Below are 22,377 nucleotides of genomic sequence, written 5' to 3' on the forward strand. Positions count from 1 at the left end.
ATAAACATTTAAAAGGTGATAATTATTTCCCCTTACATTATAATTCTAAAAGCTAGGGAGAGACTATTTCAATCAGTAGATCAAAATCAGTCACATGAATGTGTTCCATTAACACCCATTTGTATTTTAGATACTCTATATCAAAAGAACTTTGATGTAGGAGCTGAAAATTCAAAGGAAACATCAAAATCATCAGAAAAGTCGCAAAATCACTAAATTGCTTATGAAAGTTTTTCTTTTATGTAACAGATTAAAAGAGTAAAATAATACTCTTTAAAATATTTCCATTAAGAAATATTACATTATAAAAAACATTTCAGTACCAGTTGATGAATATTTCATAGTTCTTTGTCTCCAGATCCATCTCCTGTAACAGAAATCCAAATGGCATTATAATGAAAGACGAAACAGAATGACTAAAGAAAAGCAAGTCATCATTCATTGACAAAGGTCCTTTTCAATGGTATTTTGACCCTTTTATCTGTTCCTCACCCTGCAGGTCCTCAAAGTTTGGATGTGATCTCTGTTGGCCTTTAGCTACTAAAGATGCACAATGCTATAATGGAAAATTCATGACACCAAGGATTAGGAAATCCAGTCCCAACTCTTCAACTAACCATGTAACCTCGGGGAAGGCTCACTTTGGACATCTGTAAAATGAAGAAATTGGACAAAGAAAGTTCCTTTCAACTTTAACTTTTCTGATGACTACTCCAGGAGACAGGCTTGGCTACTGGCTACTACTTGGCCTTTGGGTAAGTCCTTTTAGCTCTTTTTGCCTGCCTCAGTTTGCCCATCTACAAAATGGGTGGATTAGATGAAATGATCTCCAAGGGTCCATCCATCCCAGTTAAATCCCAGGATAAGTGGATATATTACATTGGTATAGAGGAGACCTGCTGTAGGAAGAATATCCCGGTCTTAGAGTCAGGAACATCCAGTTTCAGATCCTGGACCTTAATAGCTGACCTTGTCTCCTACTTAACTTGAAAAAACTGAGGCCATCTGTCATGAGCCCCCTGTGCTCCAGATCAGAGAAAGAGGCGGGTCCTCTCTCTCTCTCTCTCTCTCTCTCTCTCTCTCTCTCTCTTTTTTTGGTGAGGCAATTGGGGTGACTTGCCCAGGGTCACACAGCTAGTAAGTGTTAAGTGTCTGAGGCCGGATTTGAACTCAGGTCCTCCTGACTCCAGGGCTGGTGCTCTATCCACTGCGCCATCTAGCTGCCCCCCTAGTATTTATTTTATAGAACTTGCCTTTGTAAACTACTAAATCCTGGCCTCTGTACATTTGCCTAAGCCATTCCCCATGCCCGGAATGCCCACCCTCCTTTCCTCTGCTCCTCAGAACCCTCCTCTTCTTCGAGGCTCAGCTCAGAGGTCCTCCTCCTTCCTGGCCTCCCCGATCCACCCAGTTGTTAATGCTTTTGGCAAAGAAAAGACAAACCCATAGACTAGACTTGATCCAAGATATTCCAGTTTAACAACTGCACAGACCCATTTTTCAAACGTTTCCTGGAGGAGCTGTTAGGCCCTCCAAAACCCTCCCACTTCCAAGGCTCTGATATTTTATGATTTCTCTCATTTTACAGTTGAGACGACCAAAATAAGTGATAAATGAACAAGACGGAGTTGAAACAACTTGCCTACAGTCACACAGAATCGGAACCCATGTTTCCTGATTCTGAGTTTAAGGCTTGTACCATTAAATCATTTGGACAGCACAGCAGGAATGGTCTGAATGGGTTGAGTAACTGGGCCTTTCAGTCCTTCAGGGCTTGCAGCTGGGAAATGGTTCTTGGCAAAATTGTGAAGGAGGTGAAACTGGTCTTTAGTGGCCTCCTATTCCCTACCTCTCTTCCCACTTCCCCCCTCCCCAATTTTCCTTCTAGTACCCTGGCCCACCATTTCCTTTTTGAAGTGAACATAACATCTATTTTTATCACTAAATCCAGAGATCTTTTTCCTTTAAAATCTGTTATGCAGGGGCAGCTAGGTAGCACAGTGGATAAAGCACCAGCCCTGGATTCGGGAGGACCTGAGTTCAAATCTGGCCTCAGACACTTGACACTTACTAGCTGTGTGACCCTGGACAAGTCACTTAACCTTCACTGCCCCCCCCCAAATAAAATCTATTGTGTTGCTTAAACCTACTTCAACTTTATTCAAGAAGCATCCCTTGAATGCCTGCTCAATGCAAGGTGCTGTGCTCTCCCATGCTGGCGGCCAGGAGATACTAAGATGAACAAGACACAGTCTTAGCCCTCAAGGGGCTTGGTTAGATAAAAGCCAACCAATTATCTAAGTTGGAGTGTGGCATTTTCTTTGAAATTCGAGAATATAGAACTGGTTATGACACTCAGGTGACATGAAACGGTCTTTTGTTGTTGTTATTTGTTGCTATTTTAAAAAAATCTCTAAGTCTGGCTTCAAAAACAACACATGCCGCCGGGCCGCACTGTTGCAGCTTTCTCAGAAATGCCTGCGGTGATGCCCTATTTCAGTTTCCCTGTTTCCCATAACTTCTGCCAACCACGGCAGCTCTAACTGCCCATGCAGGGCGGCCTTCTCTGGGCACTGCTCCATCCTCCTCCCAGCCTTCTGTACCCCAGTCCTTCAGGGACCTGCACTTCCATATGAATGAATACTGGGTAAATAAACTCATGATAATATGCTCAGTAGATGCCAGGAAGAAGGGCTGGTGTGGGAGTAAGGGATCATGAATGCAAGAGGTAGGACAGTATATGGAATGCTAGACTTGGAGTCAGGAAGAACTGAGTTCAAAACCTGCCTCGGATACTAACTGGCTCTGTGACCCTGGGCAAGTCATTTAGCTTCTCCCAGCCTCAGTCTCCTCATTTGTAAAATGAGAATAATAATAGCACCCTGCCTCTTGGGGCTCTGATGAGGATCAAATGCTATCACAAAGTCTAGGGGCAGCTAGGTGGTGCAGTGGATAAAGCACTAGTCCTGGATTCAGGACCTGAGCTCAAATCTGGCCTCAGACACTTGACACTTAACTAGCTGTGTGACCCTGGGCAAGTCACTTAACCCTCATTGCCCTGCCCCCCCCCAAAAGAAATACTATATAAGTGCTAATAATTGTTACTATTAGTATATTACTTATTATTATTATAATACGTATGACCTTGAATCAGTCACTGCATCCATCTTTCCAGGCTTAAATATCCACATCTACCAAATGGAGAGATGGAATGAGATCTCTAAGTTCTAACTGTACGACTCTGGGCTTCTTTGTTTCACTACAAGGATTCACGCTTTAAAAGGGATCTTTTAGAGACAGTGCTTTAATGGAGGATAACTGGTGATGGGGATTTTAAGCCCACAGTAGCAGGCCAATGGGGCAGACTTCTGTGGCTGAGGAACCACTGGTGCTCCTCCAATCAACCAATCAACCCATTAGCATTTATTGAGCCCACAACGGGGGACGGAGCTAAGCAATGCGGACGGAAAGAAAAGGCTCCTCCAGGGGCTGCCATCCTAACGAGAGAAAAAATGGCCGCATAAGTGGGGACATAGAATATGTGTACAGAGGAGGCACGAGGCAGAAAAGATCAATGTGCCCACTTCCTGCCCCTCTGTGCACGTGTCTGTGATGTCCAAGCTGTAAAATCTGGGATTCCACAATACACTGCTTTAATCATCCAAAAACAAGGGCACTGGGAAAAACTATGGCTTTGGGTTATGTGGGACAAGCAGGGCTGCCCGGCACCAAGCACTCAACAATGGTCTCGCTCTGTCTCTGTCTCTATTTTTCTCTCTGTCTCTCTGCCTTTCTCTCTATTGCTCTCTATCTCTCTGTCTCTATTTTTCTGTCTGTCTCTGTCTCCCTCCCTCCCTCCCTCTGTCTGTCTGTCTCCCATCTCTCTCTCTCTTTGTCTCCACCTGTCTCTGTTTCCCTCCCTCCCTCTCTGTCTCTGTCTGTCTTTCTCTGTCTCAATTTCTATCTCTCTGTCAATGTCTCCCTCCCTCTCTTTGTCTGCCAGTCTTTCCCTCTCCCTCCCTTCCTCTCTCCCTCTGTCTCTTTCTTTCATTGTCTGTTTCTCTTTCTTTCTCTTTCTGTCTCTGTCTCTTTCTCTCTGTCTCTCTTTTTCTCTCTACGTCTCTGTCTCTATTTATCTCTCTATTTCTTCCTGTATCTCTGTCTTTCTGTCTCTCTCTGTCTCAATTTCTCTCTATCTCTCTGTCTCCCTCCTTCTTTCCCTTCCTCTGTCTGTCTCCCTCTCCCTTCCTCCCTCTCTTTGTCTCTTCCTCCCCCTCCTTGTGCTAGAAGGGGTGGGAGTCAATCTAGAAGTCCTCCAATGGCAAACCCCCATGTGCTGGCAGTGCCACACAAGTCGATTCTCTGCTGAACTGGCTGAGTCTCTGCCTCCTCCACCTTCTGGGCCTCTTGCCCACACTTCTTCCTTTTCTTCTGGCCCCTAAAACCCTCTGAGATGCTAAGATAAGGAGGAGGAAAAGCATTTCTGATTTCATGGAGACTAGGAAGAGAAAGGAAAGGTGTCTGCCAGGAGCTGAGGGTGCTGGGCTGGGAGAGTGGGGGGGGGGGTCCGTGGAAAGACCTGGAGAAGCCCTGCTCCAGGGAGCTAGAGCTGAAAGATGCACTGTGGCAGCCACAGTGTGGCTGTACTTGTTAACCATTATAGACAAAGGTACCACTCACTGACTGTGAGAAACACCCTTGGGGGCAAGACAATTTCCCTTTTCCAGTTTCATCACTGCCTCCTCCCCTTTGGGAAGGAGAGACCAGGACTTTGGTTACTCTAACACTGAGGTAGGGCATCTAGGTTGAAAAGTGGGTGGAGCACTGGTCCTGGAGACAGGAGGACATGAGTTTAAATCTCGCCTCAGACATTGACTAGTTGTATGACCCTGGGCAAGTCACTTAACTCTCTTTGCCTCAGTTTCCTCATCTATAAAATGAGCTGGAGAAGGAAATGGCAAACCACTCCAGTATCTTTGCCAAGAAAACCCCAAAAGGGGTCACAAAGAATCTGACATGACTAATAAAACAATAACAACATTGGGGTGTAATCCTGTGACTGTTGCAGTGGGCAATGACACCTTCAAAAATTACAGCACACTTTTTTTTCTTTTTTCTTTTTTGTGGGGCAATGAGGGTTAAGTGACTTGCCCAAGGTCACACAGCTAGTAAATGTCAAGTAGCTGAGACCGGATTTGAACTCAGGTCCTCCTGAATCCAGGGCTGGTGTTTTATCCACTGTGTCACCTAGCTGCCCCCCCACAGCACGATGTAGAGGCAGAGAGGATGCAGGAAGTCCAGTCAGGAGGCTGCAGCGATTGTCCAGGAGACATACAACTAGACCCAGTGGGCTTCAAGCCACTCTGAGTGGAGAGAAGGGGAGTGACTGGTCAACAGGATCTAGTGACATACCCGGCAGCTCCAAGCCATGCCTCCTCCCTTCCACACCAAAGGGGGCCTCCGGCCTGGGAACCAGCCCTGGGGTTAATGGGTCAGTTTTTCCCAGATCCAGGACACCAGGCGCCTTGGCAGCCATTTCTGAGCCATGACACTGAGCCCAAACCTTCTCTTCCACTTTTAGTTCCCCTTTATATGTTCTCTTCTCCTATTAAAATGTAAGTGCCATGAGGGCAGGATCATTATGTTTGCTTGCATCTGTAGGCGAAAAAACGTGCCTGATGCATAGTAAATGCTGAATAACTGTCCTGCTTGCTTATTTATCTATCTAGTCACACACAAGTGTCTTCATTCCCCACCAGCTCCTGATAAACTCATCATTCAGCTCTGACACCAATACCTCCTCAGACCCCTCAGTTACCCTTCCCCTAGACCTTCACTTTAGAAAAAATCACTGGTGGCTGAGTGGAGAATGGACCACCAACGAAGGGCCTTGAGGCAGGCTGACCTACCAGCTGACTATGGTAGTAATGGGGGGGGCGGTGCCGAGGGCCTGCACCAGGGGGCGGCAGTGTCAGAGGACAGAAGGGGGCATATGCAGGAGTGGATATTGGGGTGTGTGGGAGTGAAGGAAGACATCTAGGCTGCAAGCCTGGGTGACTGGCAAGATGCTGTTGCCTTCTACAGTAATAGTGAAGTTAGGAAGAGGGGAAAGATCATGAAGTCTGTTTTGGACACATTGAGTTTAAGCTAAATGACGGACCTCCAGTGGACCATAGTCAACAGGCAGGTGGAGGTACAAGACTGGAGGTGAGTGGAAGTTGGGGCAGGGTGAAGATCATCAGCAGGGATATGGTGATTAAATTCTTGTTTGCTGACAGTGTAGGGGGAGAAGCGAAGAGGGCCCAGGACAGACACAAACCACAACGCCCCACTCCTCTTGCACACACCCCCTTGCAACCCACCCACATTCTTACACGCATCCACAGCCCTTGCACACGCACATGCACACCTACATCTCACACCTCATGGGCACACACACAGATCTTGCTCACACCCCACCCCCTGCACACGAGCGCACACCCCTTGCACACACACAGCTCTTGCTCACATCCCACCCCTCGCACACTCACCCCACCCCTCGCACATGCACACCCCTTGCACACACACAGCTCTTGATCACATCCCCACCCCTTGCACACACAGACAACTCTTGCTCACACTCCCACCCCTCGCACACGCACACCCCTTGCACAACACAGCTCTTGCTCACATCTCACCCCTCGCGCGCGCACACCCCTTGCACACACACACACACACACACAGCTCTTGCTCACACCCCACCCCTTGCACACACAGACAGCTCTTGTTCACATCCCCACCCCGGGCACACGGACCCCTCGCACACCCCCTCCCTCCCCGCCCCCCAGGCCTGTCTCCCTGCGTACCTCGGCAGCAGCAGTCCCGGCAGATGCCGCCATTGGTTTCTCTCCGCCACCAGCAGCGCCACGGCCCCAAAGAGTGTCCCCATGTCCCCAGTCCCGAGGTTTCTGAGTAATCCCAAGAGACCCGCTGACCCCCAAAGCTCCCAAACCCCTGGGACCCTCCCTCGGTCTTTCCCTCAGGCTCTCCCAGGGTGGGCCGCGGTCCACAGGCTGACCCAGGAACTCAGCCAATCCGAACCGGATACACGGGGGCCGTGTCTCGAAGCGGCCAATAAGAACGAAGATGGGGGTGTGGCGAGATTCCTCGCAGCCGATTGCCCGGTCGTCTGTAGCCCCCCCGGCAGAGAGCACTTCGGGGCGGGGCTATGTGGAAGCAGGAGGTGGGGCCGAGGAGAGGAGCGGAGCCTCCCGCTCGCCGAGGAGGCGGGGCCTTATTTAGAAGCTGGAGCGAGGGGCGGGGCTATATGGGGCGGGGTCCTCTCCGTCATTCTCTTTCGATGAGTCTTTCCGGTTCAGATAGTCCGCTCCTCGCTAAACAGACTATTCCTAGAGCTTGGGGAGGCGGGGCGAGGCGGAGCACGCACCCTGTGGGCGGCCCCGAGGTCAGTCGGCCCCGTCTCCTCCCTCGCTCTCCCCCGCCCCGAGCTGCGCGCTCACCGGCGGTCCCCATGCTTTGGGTTTGTTATAGTACTTAAGGTTCTTTCGGGCCGGGCAGCCGCAGCCTCCTTAGGGGGGTGGAGGGGGGGGTCGGTGTCTGAGTTTTGTTTTGTGACTCAGACCCCCCAACTCCCTCCCAAACTGAAAGGACTTCGGTAACCACAGAGGGAAACTGAGGCTCAGGACCGACGTGCTTTCTGTGGCTTCGGGCTTCCTTGTGTCTCAATGGAGCCTCAGACCCCGTGATTCTCCTCATTTACAGATGGGGAAACTGAGGCTCAGAGAGGTTAAGGGACTTTCTCAGGGTCGTACGGCCCCTGGGGAGCCGAGGAAGGCTTCAGACCCAGATCTTGTTGGCTCCAAGCCAAGCGCTCCTCTCCCCCTCTCCCCCTCCCCCTTAAAAGCAGCTCCCCGCCCCCCCTCCAGGCTGGACTCCCCTGGAGAAGGAAGACTGGAGCGAAGCGCGTGAGGACATTGTCTAGGGGAGAGAGGGTTGGAAATCAAGGGTCCTGGGTTCAAATTCTGCCTCCGACGCTTCCTTTGTGACCCTAAGCAAATCAGTTAACGTCAATAACCTCATCTCTAAAGCAAGAAGGTTGGAATAGATGGTCTGGGGATCTTTTCCAGATCCACGGTCCTAAAATGTTATCTTTGAAAGTGCCCTGATTTCACCCTGAATTCAAATAAAAGGACACTCAAGGAGTTAATATTCCATGTGGGAGGGTGCAGGGGTGGGAATACACACACATATACAGGCATACACATACATTCACATACACACTAAGCTCTCCTTACAGAGCTTAATATATATACTGTATACTTAGTATATAGAGATTATATACATATAAACTCTATAGATTTAGTGTGTATATGTGTATACTTACACACACACACACACACACACACACATCTTGGAATGATACCAGTTTAAAATGCTATCCAAATTCAGAGAAAAACTATGGAGTCTGAATGCAGATTGAAGCGTGCTATTTTCACTTTTTTTTTGGTGGCTTTTCCCTTTGTTCTGTTTCTTTCACAACATGACTAATATGGAAATATGATTACATGATTGCACATGAATAACCTAGTTCAGATTGCTTGCTGTCTTGGAGAGGGGGGATGGGAGGAAGGGAGGGAGAAAAACTTGGAGCTCAAAAGTTTATAAAAAAGAATGTTGAAAACTACATGTAACTGGGAAATATATATATATAGAGAGAGAGAGACAGAGACAGAGACAGAGACAGAGACATAGAGAGAGAATGATACCAGGTTAGGGAGAGAGGGGCAAAGAACAGATTCAGTTAAAGTGTTCTAGAAACACTGGAGAATGAAATCACTTGTAGTGAATGAGACAAAGTGGCTAAATTTTTGCTTCTCTAAGTGATGGGAGAAACTTTCCAGAGTCTCCAAACTGAAAGGGACCTCCGAGGCCATCTAACTTAATCCACATCTGAACAACAAAAACAACAAATCCCTCCAGCATAACAGCCAAAGGTTCATCCAGCCTTTGCTTAAAGAAAGACCCAGGGTTGGGGATGGGCCCGGTGGTGGAGCAAAGTTTATTGCCTCTTAAGCATTCCATTCTGGCATAGCACTAATTATTTTACCAAGCCCAAATCTGTCACTTTAACTTTCATCTATTGGGGGCCCAACACAATCCCTCCCTCCTTTCCTTCCCCTCTTCCTTCCTCCCTTCCTCCCTCCCTCCCTCCGTTCGTTCCTTGTTCCTTTGTTCCTTTGTTCCTCCCTCCCTCCGTTCATTCCTTCCTTCGTTCCTTCTTTCCCTCCCCTCTTCTTTCCCCCCACCCTCTTTCTTTCCTATCTTTGAAATTAAGCCATATCTGAGTAATGACTACCTTGGATGCTTTGACCTACTCCATTTTTGCCCCAGACCACTTAGTCCCTCCTTAGGGAACCTGCTGCCTTGCCCCATCCTACTTCCATATAGGTAGGCAGACTTGATGTGGAAACTTGGTTGGCTTTAGCCCTATTGCTTGCTCAGAACTCCCAAATTCAATTCAATTCAGTTCTACCAGTAGCAAAGATTAGAACCTTAGTTCAGTTCCTGGCATAGAGTATGTGCTTAAGAAATGTTTATTGACTGACTGACTGACTGACAGACCAATCATGACACTTAATCCTTTTCCACATGTTAGCTTTTCAAATACTTAAAAACAGCTATCATATACCCCCTAAGTCTTCTCTTTTATAAGTCAACAGCCCCTGTCAACAGATGCTTTGAATATATTTATGTGTTGTCTCCTCCATTAGATTGATTGTAAGCTCCTTGAGGGTAGGGACTGTCTTTTGCCTCCTTTTGTTAGGGGTTAGGGAAGGCTTCCTGTAGGAGGTAGGGTTTTAGTTGGGAGTTAAAAGAAGCCAGAGAGGTCAGTAGGCAGAGTTGAGGAGGGAGGAGTATGCTCTTGTCATGGGAGACATCCAGGGATAATACTGTCATCTTCTCAAAGCAGTCAGGAGATCAGTCATGAGAGTAGAAGACTGGAAAGGTGGGTGGCAACTAGATTACAAAGGGCTTTAAAGGTCAAACAGAGGATTTTTAATTTTATTGTGGAGGCAATATAGGGAGCCACAAAGTCTATTGAGTAATTTGTTGACATGAATGGATGTGGTTTTTAGGAAAATCACTTTAGTGGCTGCATGGAAAATGAATTTGTACAGGAAAAGACTTAAGGCAGGTAGACCTACCTGCAGGAAATTTCAATAGGCCAGGTGTAAGGCGATGAAGGTCTGTACTAGATTCATCTCAGTGCCGAAGAAGAGAAGGGACCTTATTTGAAAGATGTTACAAAGGTAAAATTGACAGTCCTTGGCAACAGATTAGATATGGCAGAGTGAGAGATAATGGGTAATCCAGAACTCCTAGGTTGTGAGCCTGAGAGTGGGAGGATGGTGCTGTCCCCTATAGTAATAGGAAGATTGGAGTGGGAATGGTTTAGGGGAAAAGATAATGGGTTCTATTTGGGGCATATTGAGTTTAGGATATAGAGTTCAAGATGTCTGAAAGGCAGATGGAAACGTGAAATTGGAAGTCAGTGGAGAGGTTGGCATAGGATAGGTAGATTTGAACATTAAATAATGAAGTCTTCCAGTTCTTTTGGTACCTTAGGGCACTGCTTTGTTCATATGGGCTTAGACACTTGAATTCATGAAGGGCAGCTAGCTGTTTACTTATTTCCCTACTGATTCTGTGAATAAACTCCATATCAGCCATTTATATTCTGCTGATTCATATCCAAAGAAAATAGAAACAAAGCTGAGTCTAGTAGTTCTAACTTCTGTTCTTATCATGTTGTCCCATTTACCCTTAGCAGAAATTCTGTTTTTTTTTTCTTTAGTCCTTTCCCTCAATAAGGCAAAAACCAAACAAATGCCCTTAGTATTCCATACCAGCCTTAGTTCATTCTTTGCTTTAGTTCTCCTGATAGTCTTCTTATAGGAATGTGTCATGTGTTTCTATTCATCTTCTATTACCTGCCCTTCCTTCTATCTTTTGTGCCAGATTTTTTTTTCTAATTGGGTAATTTCTCTAAATATCTATATCAGTCTCTTTGGACAAGTCACTTTTCTTATCATCATTGGAGTTGTTTTTTGTATCTTCAGAATTTAATTCTTGAGAGTTTATCATCCCTTTCAACTGAATTCCCATGTACACTTTTCATCTGTGGGATCTTAATCTATTCTTTCTCTGAACCTTTTGAAATCTGACATGACAAATCTAAGGTTCATATCAATTACTCTTGGCTTGCCTTCCTTCTCTCACAAATTCTAAGAAGGCATGGTTACTTCCCTCTAGGTTTCCTGTCAGTTCTAGTAGGCTTCTGCCAGTTGCGGATGACCATGGATCAGGGCCTTGAAGAGCCACAGGCCACAGTGTGGCTATGCAGTCCGATATGGGAGCCGCAGCTCCTGCCACAATGAGGACATCGGAAAACGGTGCTCTCTGTTGCCCGTCGGTTGCTGAGTCTCATTCGTTTTTCTTCCTCCAGAGCTTGGAGGCCCATCTCAGCTGCATGCAAGCTGCTCCTGAGTACTGAACTCCATTGGACTCAGTCCTTGGCCATCTCCTCCCAGCTGCTGGTGTCTATTCCCAGAGCCCTCAAGTCTTGCTTGCACACATCTATCTCTGTATCCAAGCTGGGGGCATCCAGCAGGTCTTTGGCCTGGGGCTAACTCGCCATAGAGTAGGTCTTTAGGAATGCGCGTCTTGCATTCAGTGCACATGACAGAGCCAGCATAGCCGTCTTTGTTTCAGTAGCTTGTAGATGCTTGGAAGTTGTGCATGTTGGAGCACTTCTGTGTTGGTGATCCCATCTGACCAAGATATGCCAAGGATGCACTGAAGGCAGCGCATGTGAAAGCTGTTAAGCTTCTTCTCTTGTCTAGTGTATGTAGTCCATGTTTCGCTACCATACAGTAAGGTACTCAGGGCGAGTGCTCTCTAGACGGCAAATTTGGTTTGTCTTGTCAGTTTACTGTTTGCCCAGACACGCTTGGCAAGCTTAGACATGTTTGAAGTAGCTTTCCCAATCCTCTGATTGATCTCAGAATCAAGTGACAAATTGTCACTGACAATAGAGCCAAGATATGAGAATTGGCTTATGATATCCAACTGGTAGCTACCTACCCCAGTGATAACCATTTCTTCCTGATTTGTGTGAATTATTCAGAAAAGAAAGTCTCCTCACTTTGTAAAACTCAAAGTTCTCTAATACACAGTAGTAAATGACCATGGTAGTCTATGATAATCTTTGATAAACCCAAAGATCCAAACTTTGGGGATAAGAACTCACTATTTGACAAAAATTTCTGGGAAAACTAGAAAGCAGTTTGGCAGAAACTAGACATAGACCAATATAGTGTATGTATGAAGATAAGGTATATGATTTAGACATAAAGGGTGATATAAGCAAATTAGAGGAACATGGAAAATCAGATTTACAGACAAGTGAAGGGTTTATGACCAAACAAGAGATAGAGAGGATTATTGAAAGCAAAATGGACAATTTTGATTACATGGAATTAAAAAGTTTCTATATAAACAATACCAGTGCAGCCAAAATTAGAAAGAAATCAGGAAACTGGGAATTTTTTTACATTATGTTTCTCCGATAAAGCCTCATTTCTCAAATATATAAAGAATGAAGCCATTTTTTTTTTAGTGAGGCAATTGGGGTTAAGTGACTTGCCCAGGGTCACACAGCTAGTAAGTGTTAATTGTCTGAGGCCGGATTTGGACTCAGGTCCTCCTGACTCCAGGGCTGATGCTCTATCCACTGTGCCACCTAGCTGCCCCTGAAGCCATTTAAAAAAAAATAAGAGCTGTTCTCCAATTGATAAATGGTCAAAGGATACGAACAAGTAGTTTTCAGAAGAAGAAATCAAAGTTATCTATAGTCATATAAAAATGTTCTTAATCACTTTTGATTTTGGAGGGGATGTTGGGAAAGTAGGGATACTAAGGCACTGTTGGATTTGTGAACTCACCCAACCCATTCTGGAGAACAATTTGGAATTGCTATAAAACCCTGTATATCCTTTGACTCAACAATACCACTGTTAGGTCTGTATCCCAAAAAGATCTAAGAAAAGGGGAAAGGACCTAATTGTACAAAGATATTTATAGTAGCTCTTTTTGTGATGAGAAAGAATTGAAAATTGAGAAGTTGACCATCCACTGGGGAATGGCTCGACAAGTTGTGGTATATGAATGTGATAGAACACTGTTGTGCTATAAAAAATAATGAGCATGATGCTTTCAGGAAAATCCTGGGCATTCTTATATGACTGATATAAGTCAGTAGAACCAGTAGAACACTGTACATAGTAACAGCACTATTGTAAGGATAATCAACGGTGAAAGACTTAGCTATTCTGATCAATGTAATGATTCAAGACAATTCTATTTCTAAGGTTGCAGTCGGCTTCTTTAGAGCGCTCTCATTTACATGGCCACAAGGTGGTACTGTGCTCCTGTCAAGGAACTGATATAAAGGGTTGGAAAAATTGAAGAGGGTTGAAACAGACTCTGCATTGGAAGTCCTGTTGTCCACTGAGCCATCCTTGGAAAGAGCCCCAGCTCTTTTTTGGACAACTCAGAAGCTATCCTGTATTGAACGTCTTCCGTTCTTCCTCAACCACCTGTTGAAAAACCTTCATTATTAGGAAATTCTTCCCTGTTTCTAGCTGACATCTTTCATGCATCAAAATAAACCCATTGCTCTGTAAAACTAGGGAGTACAATTGTCTAGGATTCAGTGATGACTTAGAGCCATTATCTTATAATACAATGCTTGTTATTAATTTTTGTTATTATTCAGTCATGTACAACTCTTTGTGACCCCATTTTGAGGTTTTCTTGGCAAAGATACTCTAATAGTTTACCATTTCCTTCTCCAGCTCATTTTACAGATGAGGAAACTGAGGCAGTCAGGGTGAAGTGACTTGCCCAGGGTCACACAGCTAACAAATGTATGAGACCACATTTGAATTCAGAAAGATGAGTCTGCCTGACTCCGGGCTCTACTCTCTATCCACTGTACTACCTGGCTGCTCCTTTAATTCATTATCTGTCATTCAACTTCTCCAGAAGGAAGTTCCTCTCATCTCCACATTCCTGCTAAATATCTCTTCCCCACTTCACAGCTAAACTCTTTGAGAAAGCCATCTGTGCTTGGTTTCTCTACTTCCTTCCTGCTAACTCTCTTCTAAATCTTCTATAATCTGGCTTCTGGCTTCATCATTGGACCAAAACTGCTTTCTTCAAAGTTACCCATGATCTCTCAAATGCCAAATTGAATGGCTTTTTCTCAATCCTCATCCCTGCAGACCTTGGCAGTGTTGGTCACTACCTCCATCCCCAGCTGTGAATGCTTTCTTTGCCTCCTAGAATTACTTTCTATCTACTCAGTGTATATCCTGTATGTACCTAGTTCTTAACACTTTGTTTCCCCAGTTAGAATGTAAGCTCCTGGGGGGAAGGGGTCGTAGTTGCCTTTCTTTGGCTACCAGGTGAATAGTATAGTGACAAGCATTTACATGATTGTAGATTGGAAAATGAAGGAGTTGGATGGCTTGATTTCCAAGGCTTCCACCGGAAATCTATGAAACTAGAAGTAGATTTTCTGGTTTAATTATTATTATTATTTTTAGTGAGGCAATTGGGGTTAAGTGACTTGCCCAGGGTCACACAGCTAGTAAGTGTTAAGTGTCTGAGGCCGTATTTGAACTCAGGTACTCCTGACTCCAGGGCCGGTGCTCTATCCACTGTGCCACCTAGCTGCCCCTGGTTTATTATTTATAACTGTTAATCTGTTTCTCCCTTCAGTCAGTTGTTGCTTTAAGAGAGGAATGTGAGGGCAGCTAGGTGGCACAGTGGATAGAGCATCGGCCCTGGATTCAGGAGGACCTGAGTTCAAATCCGGACTCAGACACTTAACACTTACTAGCTGTGTGACCCTGGGCAAGTCACTTAACCCCAATTGCCTCACACACACAAAAAAGAGAGGAATGTGTATAATTCAACTCAATTCAGTTCAATTCAGCAAACATTTATTAAATTCTAACTGTGTACAAGGCTCTGTGCCGGGAGCTGAGAATACAAAGATGAAAAACAGACATTTATATAAATTCATATAAAAGATATAGGCATTCTTTTTTTTAAACTTTTACCACCTTATATTAAAATTCTGAGATATCTTAGAATATCACTTTTACAGTATTTTTACCAGCAGAAAAAAGAGAAAACAACTTCAACTAGGATGCTCATATCACATACTAAAGAGCCAGCAGAAGCACTCTCTTTATATTCTTCTTGGCAGAGTTCAAAGGAACACAGATGAGGCCATTGAAACCAACCCCCTCTTTTTGCACCTGAGAAAACTGAGGCCCAGAGAGGTCATAGGTTCATGGACTTGGAGCCGGAAGGGACCTTAGAGATCAGGAGACCAATCTTCTTATTTTACCAATGAGAAAACAAAAACTCAGAGAAGGGAAAATATCTTGCTAATGTCAAAAACAAAAGAGAAAATCTAACTTTTGGCCAAGAAGGCCAAATCTCTGGAACAAATGGAAAAAACAAACAAAGAGCAGGGTAGGTTCCTTTAACAGCCAACAGTGTGATTGACAGACATAAAGGCTTGCTCCATTTCAGAAAGGATTTTGTTATTTTGGTGCTCTCATTTCCTTTGGATGGAAGGACTCTTACACAGTTGGTGCCCTTCAATAACCAATTCAATCTTGTCACACACGCACATCTCTGCCCTCCCCATCACTACAAAATCATCAATACTTTTTTTCTCTCAAAATTGGGAAATGCTGGGGTTTGAGACCATAGCAATGCACATTACTTTAAGAATTTACTACTAGAGAAGTCCGTAAGATCTTGGAGAGGATAAGAATTCCAACCCCTTTAATTTCTTTCTGGGATTCCTTATATTGACTAGATTCTCTGGTATCCGGATGATTTTTTCCTCAGACGAATTCCACAGAAAACCAAGGCCAGGATGCAGAGAGGAATGACAATGGCAACAATCACCCGAATCATAACTGTGTAGTCAGATGAGCACTCGACCACTAGAAGAAGAGACCGGTACAGACCAGTGGGCAAAGAGTAAAGTTATGGCAACTTAGTCTTCTAGATAACAAGGAGTCCATCATGGACTTTTGCTCTGCAAAGAAGGGTCTCAAATATTATTGAAGAGAAGTTATATCACGAGGTGGGTAGTATTTTGAAAACACTAGATCACCCATGTTTTCTACTTTGTAATAATATTTATCTTATTCCTCGTAAAGATTTTATTGATTTTTTCCCTCTCTCTTTCAATGAACCAAAAATGATAGAAAATAGTCCTGAGTTAGGTTTTTGTGGGGGGAGTAGTGAGGGAGAGTTTCATCTGTAAGAAGAACTCCCATGTAGAACATTCATTAACCATTCGGTAACTTGTCTATAACTTTTAGTCTTAGAAAGTTGCTTGGGACACTAAATGGTTACATGACTTGCCCAGGGTCACACAGCCATTATGAGCCAGAGGCAGAGCTTCCTGATTCCAAGTGTGGCTCACTAACCATTGTACATCGTTGCCATGCATTTATGAGATCTAAAAAAGGAGGCTATTAGCAAACTTGGCAAATCTGCGTTTTACTTTATTCCAGTGGACATGATTCATAATTTTAAAATGAATCTATATTTGTCTTGATGAAAGATACTTGTTTCTAGCAACATCATTGTGCTCTTTCCTTCTGAATCATTTTGAATACAAAGCAGAGTATTGTGTGACTGAGTTGGGACAAATGACAGAATCACAGGGCTGGGGGGGAACTTTAAAGTTTGTTTTAGTCCGGCAACAGGGGTTCTTCTCTTTTTGTAACTGTCAAAGGCCCTTTTGGCTGTCTGGCGAAACCTAAGGATTCTGTTTTAGAATAATATTTTAAGAAGTATAATATAAAATACATAGGATTACAAAACCAATTTTATTGAAATAAATATTCATTTTTGTTCCCATCCAACTTTTCCGAATCCCAAATGGATCCATGGACCTCAGGTTAAGAGTCCCTTGTCCAACCCCTTCCCCTGTCCCACTAATAAGCATCAAACAGCGAGAACCACAGCCAGGTTTCCTAGGAATTAGACCCCATGGGCAACTTCTAGCTCACTGGGAAGTGAGGAGATAGGAAGGAGCCCTCTTTCTCTCAGGAACCGAAGATCTAGGTCACCATCTGCTTGAGAGCCATCATAGCCTAGTGGAGTGCTTCTTACCCTCCATGCCCCTTCATGCCCCTCATTACACAGGCATTAGAGTACACCCTCAAAGCTGGGAGCCTGTACAGAGGCAGAACCCAAGAGGAATAGAGAGGCCAACTTATCCCATTCATAGAACCTGTGGTTTGAAGCCACAGAACTCTAGTTCTGCTGTTCAATGCCCACTAGGAGCTCTTCCCTGACCTCCTTCAGCTCCACATACAACTTAAAAACCATTTAGCTGGTGAAAAGAATGGAATCATTCTTCCAAATTTAGAATTTAGATCTGGAAGAAACCTTAGAGATCATCTAATCCAACCTCATTGCTTTACAGAGGAGGTTAATGATTTCTGGTAACCAGCATCAAATAAGATTGATGACGGTGAAAAGAGAAATGGAAAATAAATAGATCTGACTCATTTTTATGTTCCAGATCTCCAGTTCCACTGCATCATTCCAGGTATCCCATTTAATCAACAAAATTTTGCTCTGGAAAAATTTCCAAGTAATAAAAGATTAATCTTGTTTTGGGAATGTTACAGCAAGATTAACAATAGCTTTAACTATTCGTGCTGTGGACTCATAAACATCAAGGCAATAGTATTCACTGACATTTCAAACATGATAATATGAGAACTCCAGATGTGACATTGGCAGTGATTTTTTGAGGTCAGATTTGAACTTAGAATTGGTCTTCTGACTCTTGAGCCAGTATTCTTTCAACTATTTTCTCTGAGCATTCTGTCTATAACTTCATCAACCCTGAGTTACTTTGGGGAATCTGGTTCACCATTGAGTGAGGAGAGTTGTCATGGACTTCCTGGGCATGGAATCATGAATAACTCAACACGGGATTTCCTGACACTTTAGACGGTCTATGAGAGCACTCAAGGCCATCTGGAGGTTTCAAAGAATCTATTCCATTTCTGATGCTTCCAAGAAATTTAGAGAACTGAAATTCTCCCAAATGAAAACCAGTAGATTTCCTAGTTGCAGCTGTAAGAGCCGAGGAGTTGTCAATTTCTATGTCCTAAGATAAATAATGAATTGTGTCCTTGGGGGAAAAATCCTGTTCTTAAAAAAAAAAGTTGGAAAAAATGTCTTTGGCATGTAGAAGCCAACTCTCCCTTTTCTCTGTAGAAGTTTAGGTGGTATCAAAGAACTAAGATTATGTTAATAGTCTTAAAGAGTTGTCTGAGGCTCAGGATTAAGTGATTTGCCAAACAGCCAAGTGACAGAGGTCATATTTGAACCCAGGGCTTCTCAACTCCAAGTAATGTACTTTGTCCACTGCCCTCTGTTGTCTCAAAATTCTAGATCATCATATTTAAATATAGCCTATTTTGCAGGGAAAGGTAGGTTGTCTTTTGGGACAGAATAGCTTTTCTTCTACTTGGTGCCCACTTCGTGCTAAGAATCATTGCTTTATAATCCTTTAAAATGTTTGCAAAAGAGAGAAAGAAAAAAACATACTTAGGAAGGCAGTAAGTACTAGCCTTTAAACTTCTGAATATGTTTTAATGTTTTGCAAAAGAAAAAAGTGTAACCAAACTGTCCCAAAATATAGAAAAGGAAATCTAGAAGTATAGAGCAGGGACAAGGGATAGGCCAGAGACCAATAGAACGGGGAAAAGGATCAAGAGAACAGAGTACGTGAGTTCAACTCTGACCTCAGACACTTGACACTTACTAGCTGTGTGACCCTGGGCAGCCGCCCCCCCCCCAAAAGTGAACAGAGTAAAGGTTTAGAAAAATTTTAAGTGACTGACCAAATATCTTTCTACAATACACTAATTTCTTGTAAAATTTGTTCATTTTCCAACTCAATCATAATATGAAACTGAATTTTGGTCCTGAATCTAGGGGTTTTAAAGGATTTAAAACTGATTTAAAAAAAAAAACAATATTCTTAATAGCACAAAAAGACTCAGATTAGCTGTGAAATATATGAGAAGCATGCGCACAGCTGGAAAACATGTCTCCTAAATTTTTAGAAGTTTTTTTTTTCCCCCCGTTTATAGGTGTCCAGTTAGTTCACCACTGGCTCACTGTGCTCTCTGCTCTTTATTGGGCTCTCTAGCCTCCTCTCCTTTATGGGAAGGGAAGATTTTCAAGTTAGCCTGAGTAAGCTGCAGGGGGTCTCTATGGACTCCTGTCCCTGCTGTCCTTCTCTCTCCGCTGGGCCCCAGACAATCCTTTAGGCATAGTAGTGAAGTAGCCTCATCCCAGAACCTCCTGTCTGAATCCTTAGGGTATAATATCCAGCCAGAGAAAAAGTCAATCCCTTGTCACGAAGCTCAGCTATAGGAAGGCAATGCTCAAAGCCATCGAACTTGCTACGCACATTTTGAAGAGGGTAGGTGGTTTTAGACGCGTTCATATCCTCTGCCGGGCCGCTTCCGGGCAACCAGGCATGCAGTAAGCAAAACCGCAAGCAATCCTGCGATACTCAGGCCCACAGCCACAGGAATTGCTCGCCTGTTTTTATCCCTGAAGCATTCATACCGCTGCAATTGAAGTTAGAGTGAGAATATTACAGCCGGGAGGGGCAGCCAGGAGGAGGTGATGGACATGTCAGCCTGAAATTTATACACGAAGAAATTGAAGGGGAGAAAGTTTAGTGAGTTTCTCAAGGTCATGTGGTCAATAGGCACTGCCAGGGATAGGGTAAGATGAGGTAGCAATCTACTTCCAGCCGGGTAGGCAGCAGGATGGAAAGTATTCAAAAGAACATGGATTTAAAGCCAGAAGAGATCTTAGAGGTCATTTAGTCCAGCCCTCTTATTTTACAGATGAGTAAGGTGAGGTCCAGATTGTGACGGTTACACAGCTAGTACACAACAGAGGCAAGGTTTGAACCCATATCCCCCAATTGTAAAGTCGGTGTTTTTTTCACTGTGATGCTCCTATACCTCTGAGGATCTTTGTGAGTGACCAGAAAAGGAAATGGACTGGCCATGGAGTGAGATTGAGAAATGGAAGGACCATCAATTTAGAGCTGGAGGGACTCTTGGACATCATCTAGTCCAAGCCATTCATTTTACAGATGAGAGACCAAAGGCTCAGAGAGGGGAAGGCACTTTCCCAAGGTCAAAGAGCTAGTAAGTAAGTGGCTGAGGAAGGATCGGAATTAAGGTCCTTTGACTCCAAAACCAATGGCTTTCCACTGTTCCTCAAGGAACAACTCGATTGTATATTGATACCTCCATTTTTGAAGAATTGAGGGAAACACGGACAATAATAACATTAGATTGGAAGCCATGAAAACAGAGGCTTCCAGTTAAGATGAAGCATGTTCAGAGTCCAGTTCTCTATCTGCTCTGAAAACAAACCAAAAAAAAAAAAAGAGAACTAGGAACTAGGTCAAATAAGGATCAAGAAATCTAAATAGAAATGTCATTAAGCTGCTTCACCCAACCAAAGACTGGACAAAAGAACAGTAAGGACACATAGACTCTTGGAAAAGCTAGCACAAGCTCAAGTTAACCACCTGGTAGTCCATAACGTAATAGTGCCCAAATTGGGATTAGTAGATTGTAGAGGTCTGACCAATGATATGGAAGCTTGCCACCACTCAACACAGAGACATGTAAGGGTAGGTAGAAACCAAAGACTCTAGTCCAGGAAATTGCATTCAGGATCAAATAGGGACTGACCACCTCATTGAAGAGCATGAGAGGGGGCAGATCCTGACCATGGTACCAAAAAAAACCCAACAACAAACCAAAACAAATTAGGAGATGAGTTTGTTGATATGAGTAAACAGAAGAGTACATCAAGCACTGCAAAGGAATATCATGGATTAGGAGACATCTAAGAGACAACCATAGAAGAAAAGAGTAACTTCACAACAACTACAAGCAGAGCCTCAGAGAAAAAGGCTTAGCTACAAGAACAAATAAGAGATAAAAGCGGAATTATAAGTGACATGAGTGCTCGGGGAAAAAAATAATTGGAAGGAGAATAAATAGTTTATAATGGAAGCTAGAAAATTTATCTAAGACTCCATGAAAATAGAATTAGCCAAATTGAATTTAGTGACTCCATGAGACAGTAAGAAATATTAGAACAAACCAAAAGTTTGAAAAACATATATGAAAATGTAAAGTATCTACTACAAAAAAAGAACTGACCTGGAAAACAGGATAGAGAGATAATTTAATAATCATCAGACTACCTAAAAACCATGATCCACTATGAAACACCACTTCCCTCCCCCCGCCAAATCCAGAATGCTATATTTCAAGACATCATAAATGAAAACTGGTCAGATTTACTAGCATGAGAGAGTAAAATGAAAATCAAAAGAATTCACCAGTTTTATCTTGAAAGATAACCCAAAATATAAACTTCCAGGAGTATCAAAATATGCAAATCCTGAGTCGTATTATAAGCTCTCACTTTGGTGGTTAAAATAAAAGCAGAAGTTGGATGGACAATAAATGACTATGAGAAAGCCCTTTTTAAGGCTGGTAATGGAAAGCCAGTGATAGCTAGGAGGAGTGGCTTCCAAAAATGGCTTACTGTTGTTTTGAATGATCACTTCCTTCTTTACTGGCAATTTCTAATTCTAATAATTCGAGTGAGATAGGTTCTATAATTGAGGTCCTGAATTTTAACTCCCCTTAAGCACAAATTTGGGATCTGAGTTGAGAAGTATTGTAAATAAGCTTTGTGTGTGTGTGTGTGTGTGTGTGTGTGTGTGTGCGTGCGTGCGTGTGCGTGTGCGTGTGCACGTGCGCATGCACATGCGCGCCTGCGCGCTATTGACCATGCTTATTTGATCATGTTGATAAGAGTAAATAGGGGCAGCTAGGTGGCACAGTGGATAGAGCACTGGCCCTGGAGTCAGGAGTACCTGAGTTCAAATCCGGCCTCAGACACTTAATACTTACTAGCTGTGTGACCCTGGGCAAGTCACTTAACCCCAATTGCCTCACTAAAAAAAAAAAAAAAGAGTAAATAAATGTGTTTGTAAGAGTATAGCCTTGGCCCTGCTTAATATATTGTTGAGGTTTTGTAAGATTAAAGAAAGGGCCCTTAGAAATTATCCAGTGTAATTCTCATATTTTACAGCTGAGGAAATTAAGGCCCAGAGAAATTAAATGATGTACGGCTGTC

The 22,377-nt window shown here is 43.7% G+C and overlaps 2 protein-coding genes across 2 annotated transcripts in view; both read right to left on the reverse strand.

Moving 5' to 3' along the window:
- MCCC1 (methylcrotonyl-CoA carboxylase subunit 1) overlaps positions 1–7,187 on the reverse strand; it is a 55,929-nt gene extending 48,742 nt beyond the window's left edge. The window contains exons 1-2 of the mRNA XM_043993614.1: positions 6,846–7,187; positions 324–367 (exon numbers count right to left, since the gene is read on the reverse strand). Of these exons, the coding sequence (XP_043849549.1) occupies positions 324–367; positions 6,846–6,928 (127 nt within the window). The 5' untranslated portion in view covers positions 6,929–7,187. The remainder of the gene's footprint in view (positions 1–323; positions 368–6,845) is intronic.
- Positions 7,188–15,106: 7,919 nt separating this feature from the next.
- Positions 15,107–22,377, reverse strand: part of LAMP3 (lysosomal associated membrane protein 3) — a 30,695-nt gene continuing 23,424 nt past the window's right edge. The window contains 2 exon segments of the mRNA XM_043996836.1: positions 15,107–16,091; positions 19,601–19,763. Of these exon segments, the coding sequence (XP_043852771.1) occupies positions 19,623–19,763 (141 nt within the window). The 3' untranslated portion in view covers positions 15,107–16,091; positions 19,601–19,622.

Source organism: Dromiciops gliroides, chromosome 3, assembly GCF_019393635.1.
Source record: "Dromiciops gliroides isolate mDroGli1 chromosome 3, mDroGli1.pri, whole genome shotgun sequence".
NCBI classification, from domain to species: Eukaryota; Metazoa; Chordata; class Mammalia; order Microbiotheria; family Microbiotheriidae; genus Dromiciops; species Dromiciops gliroides.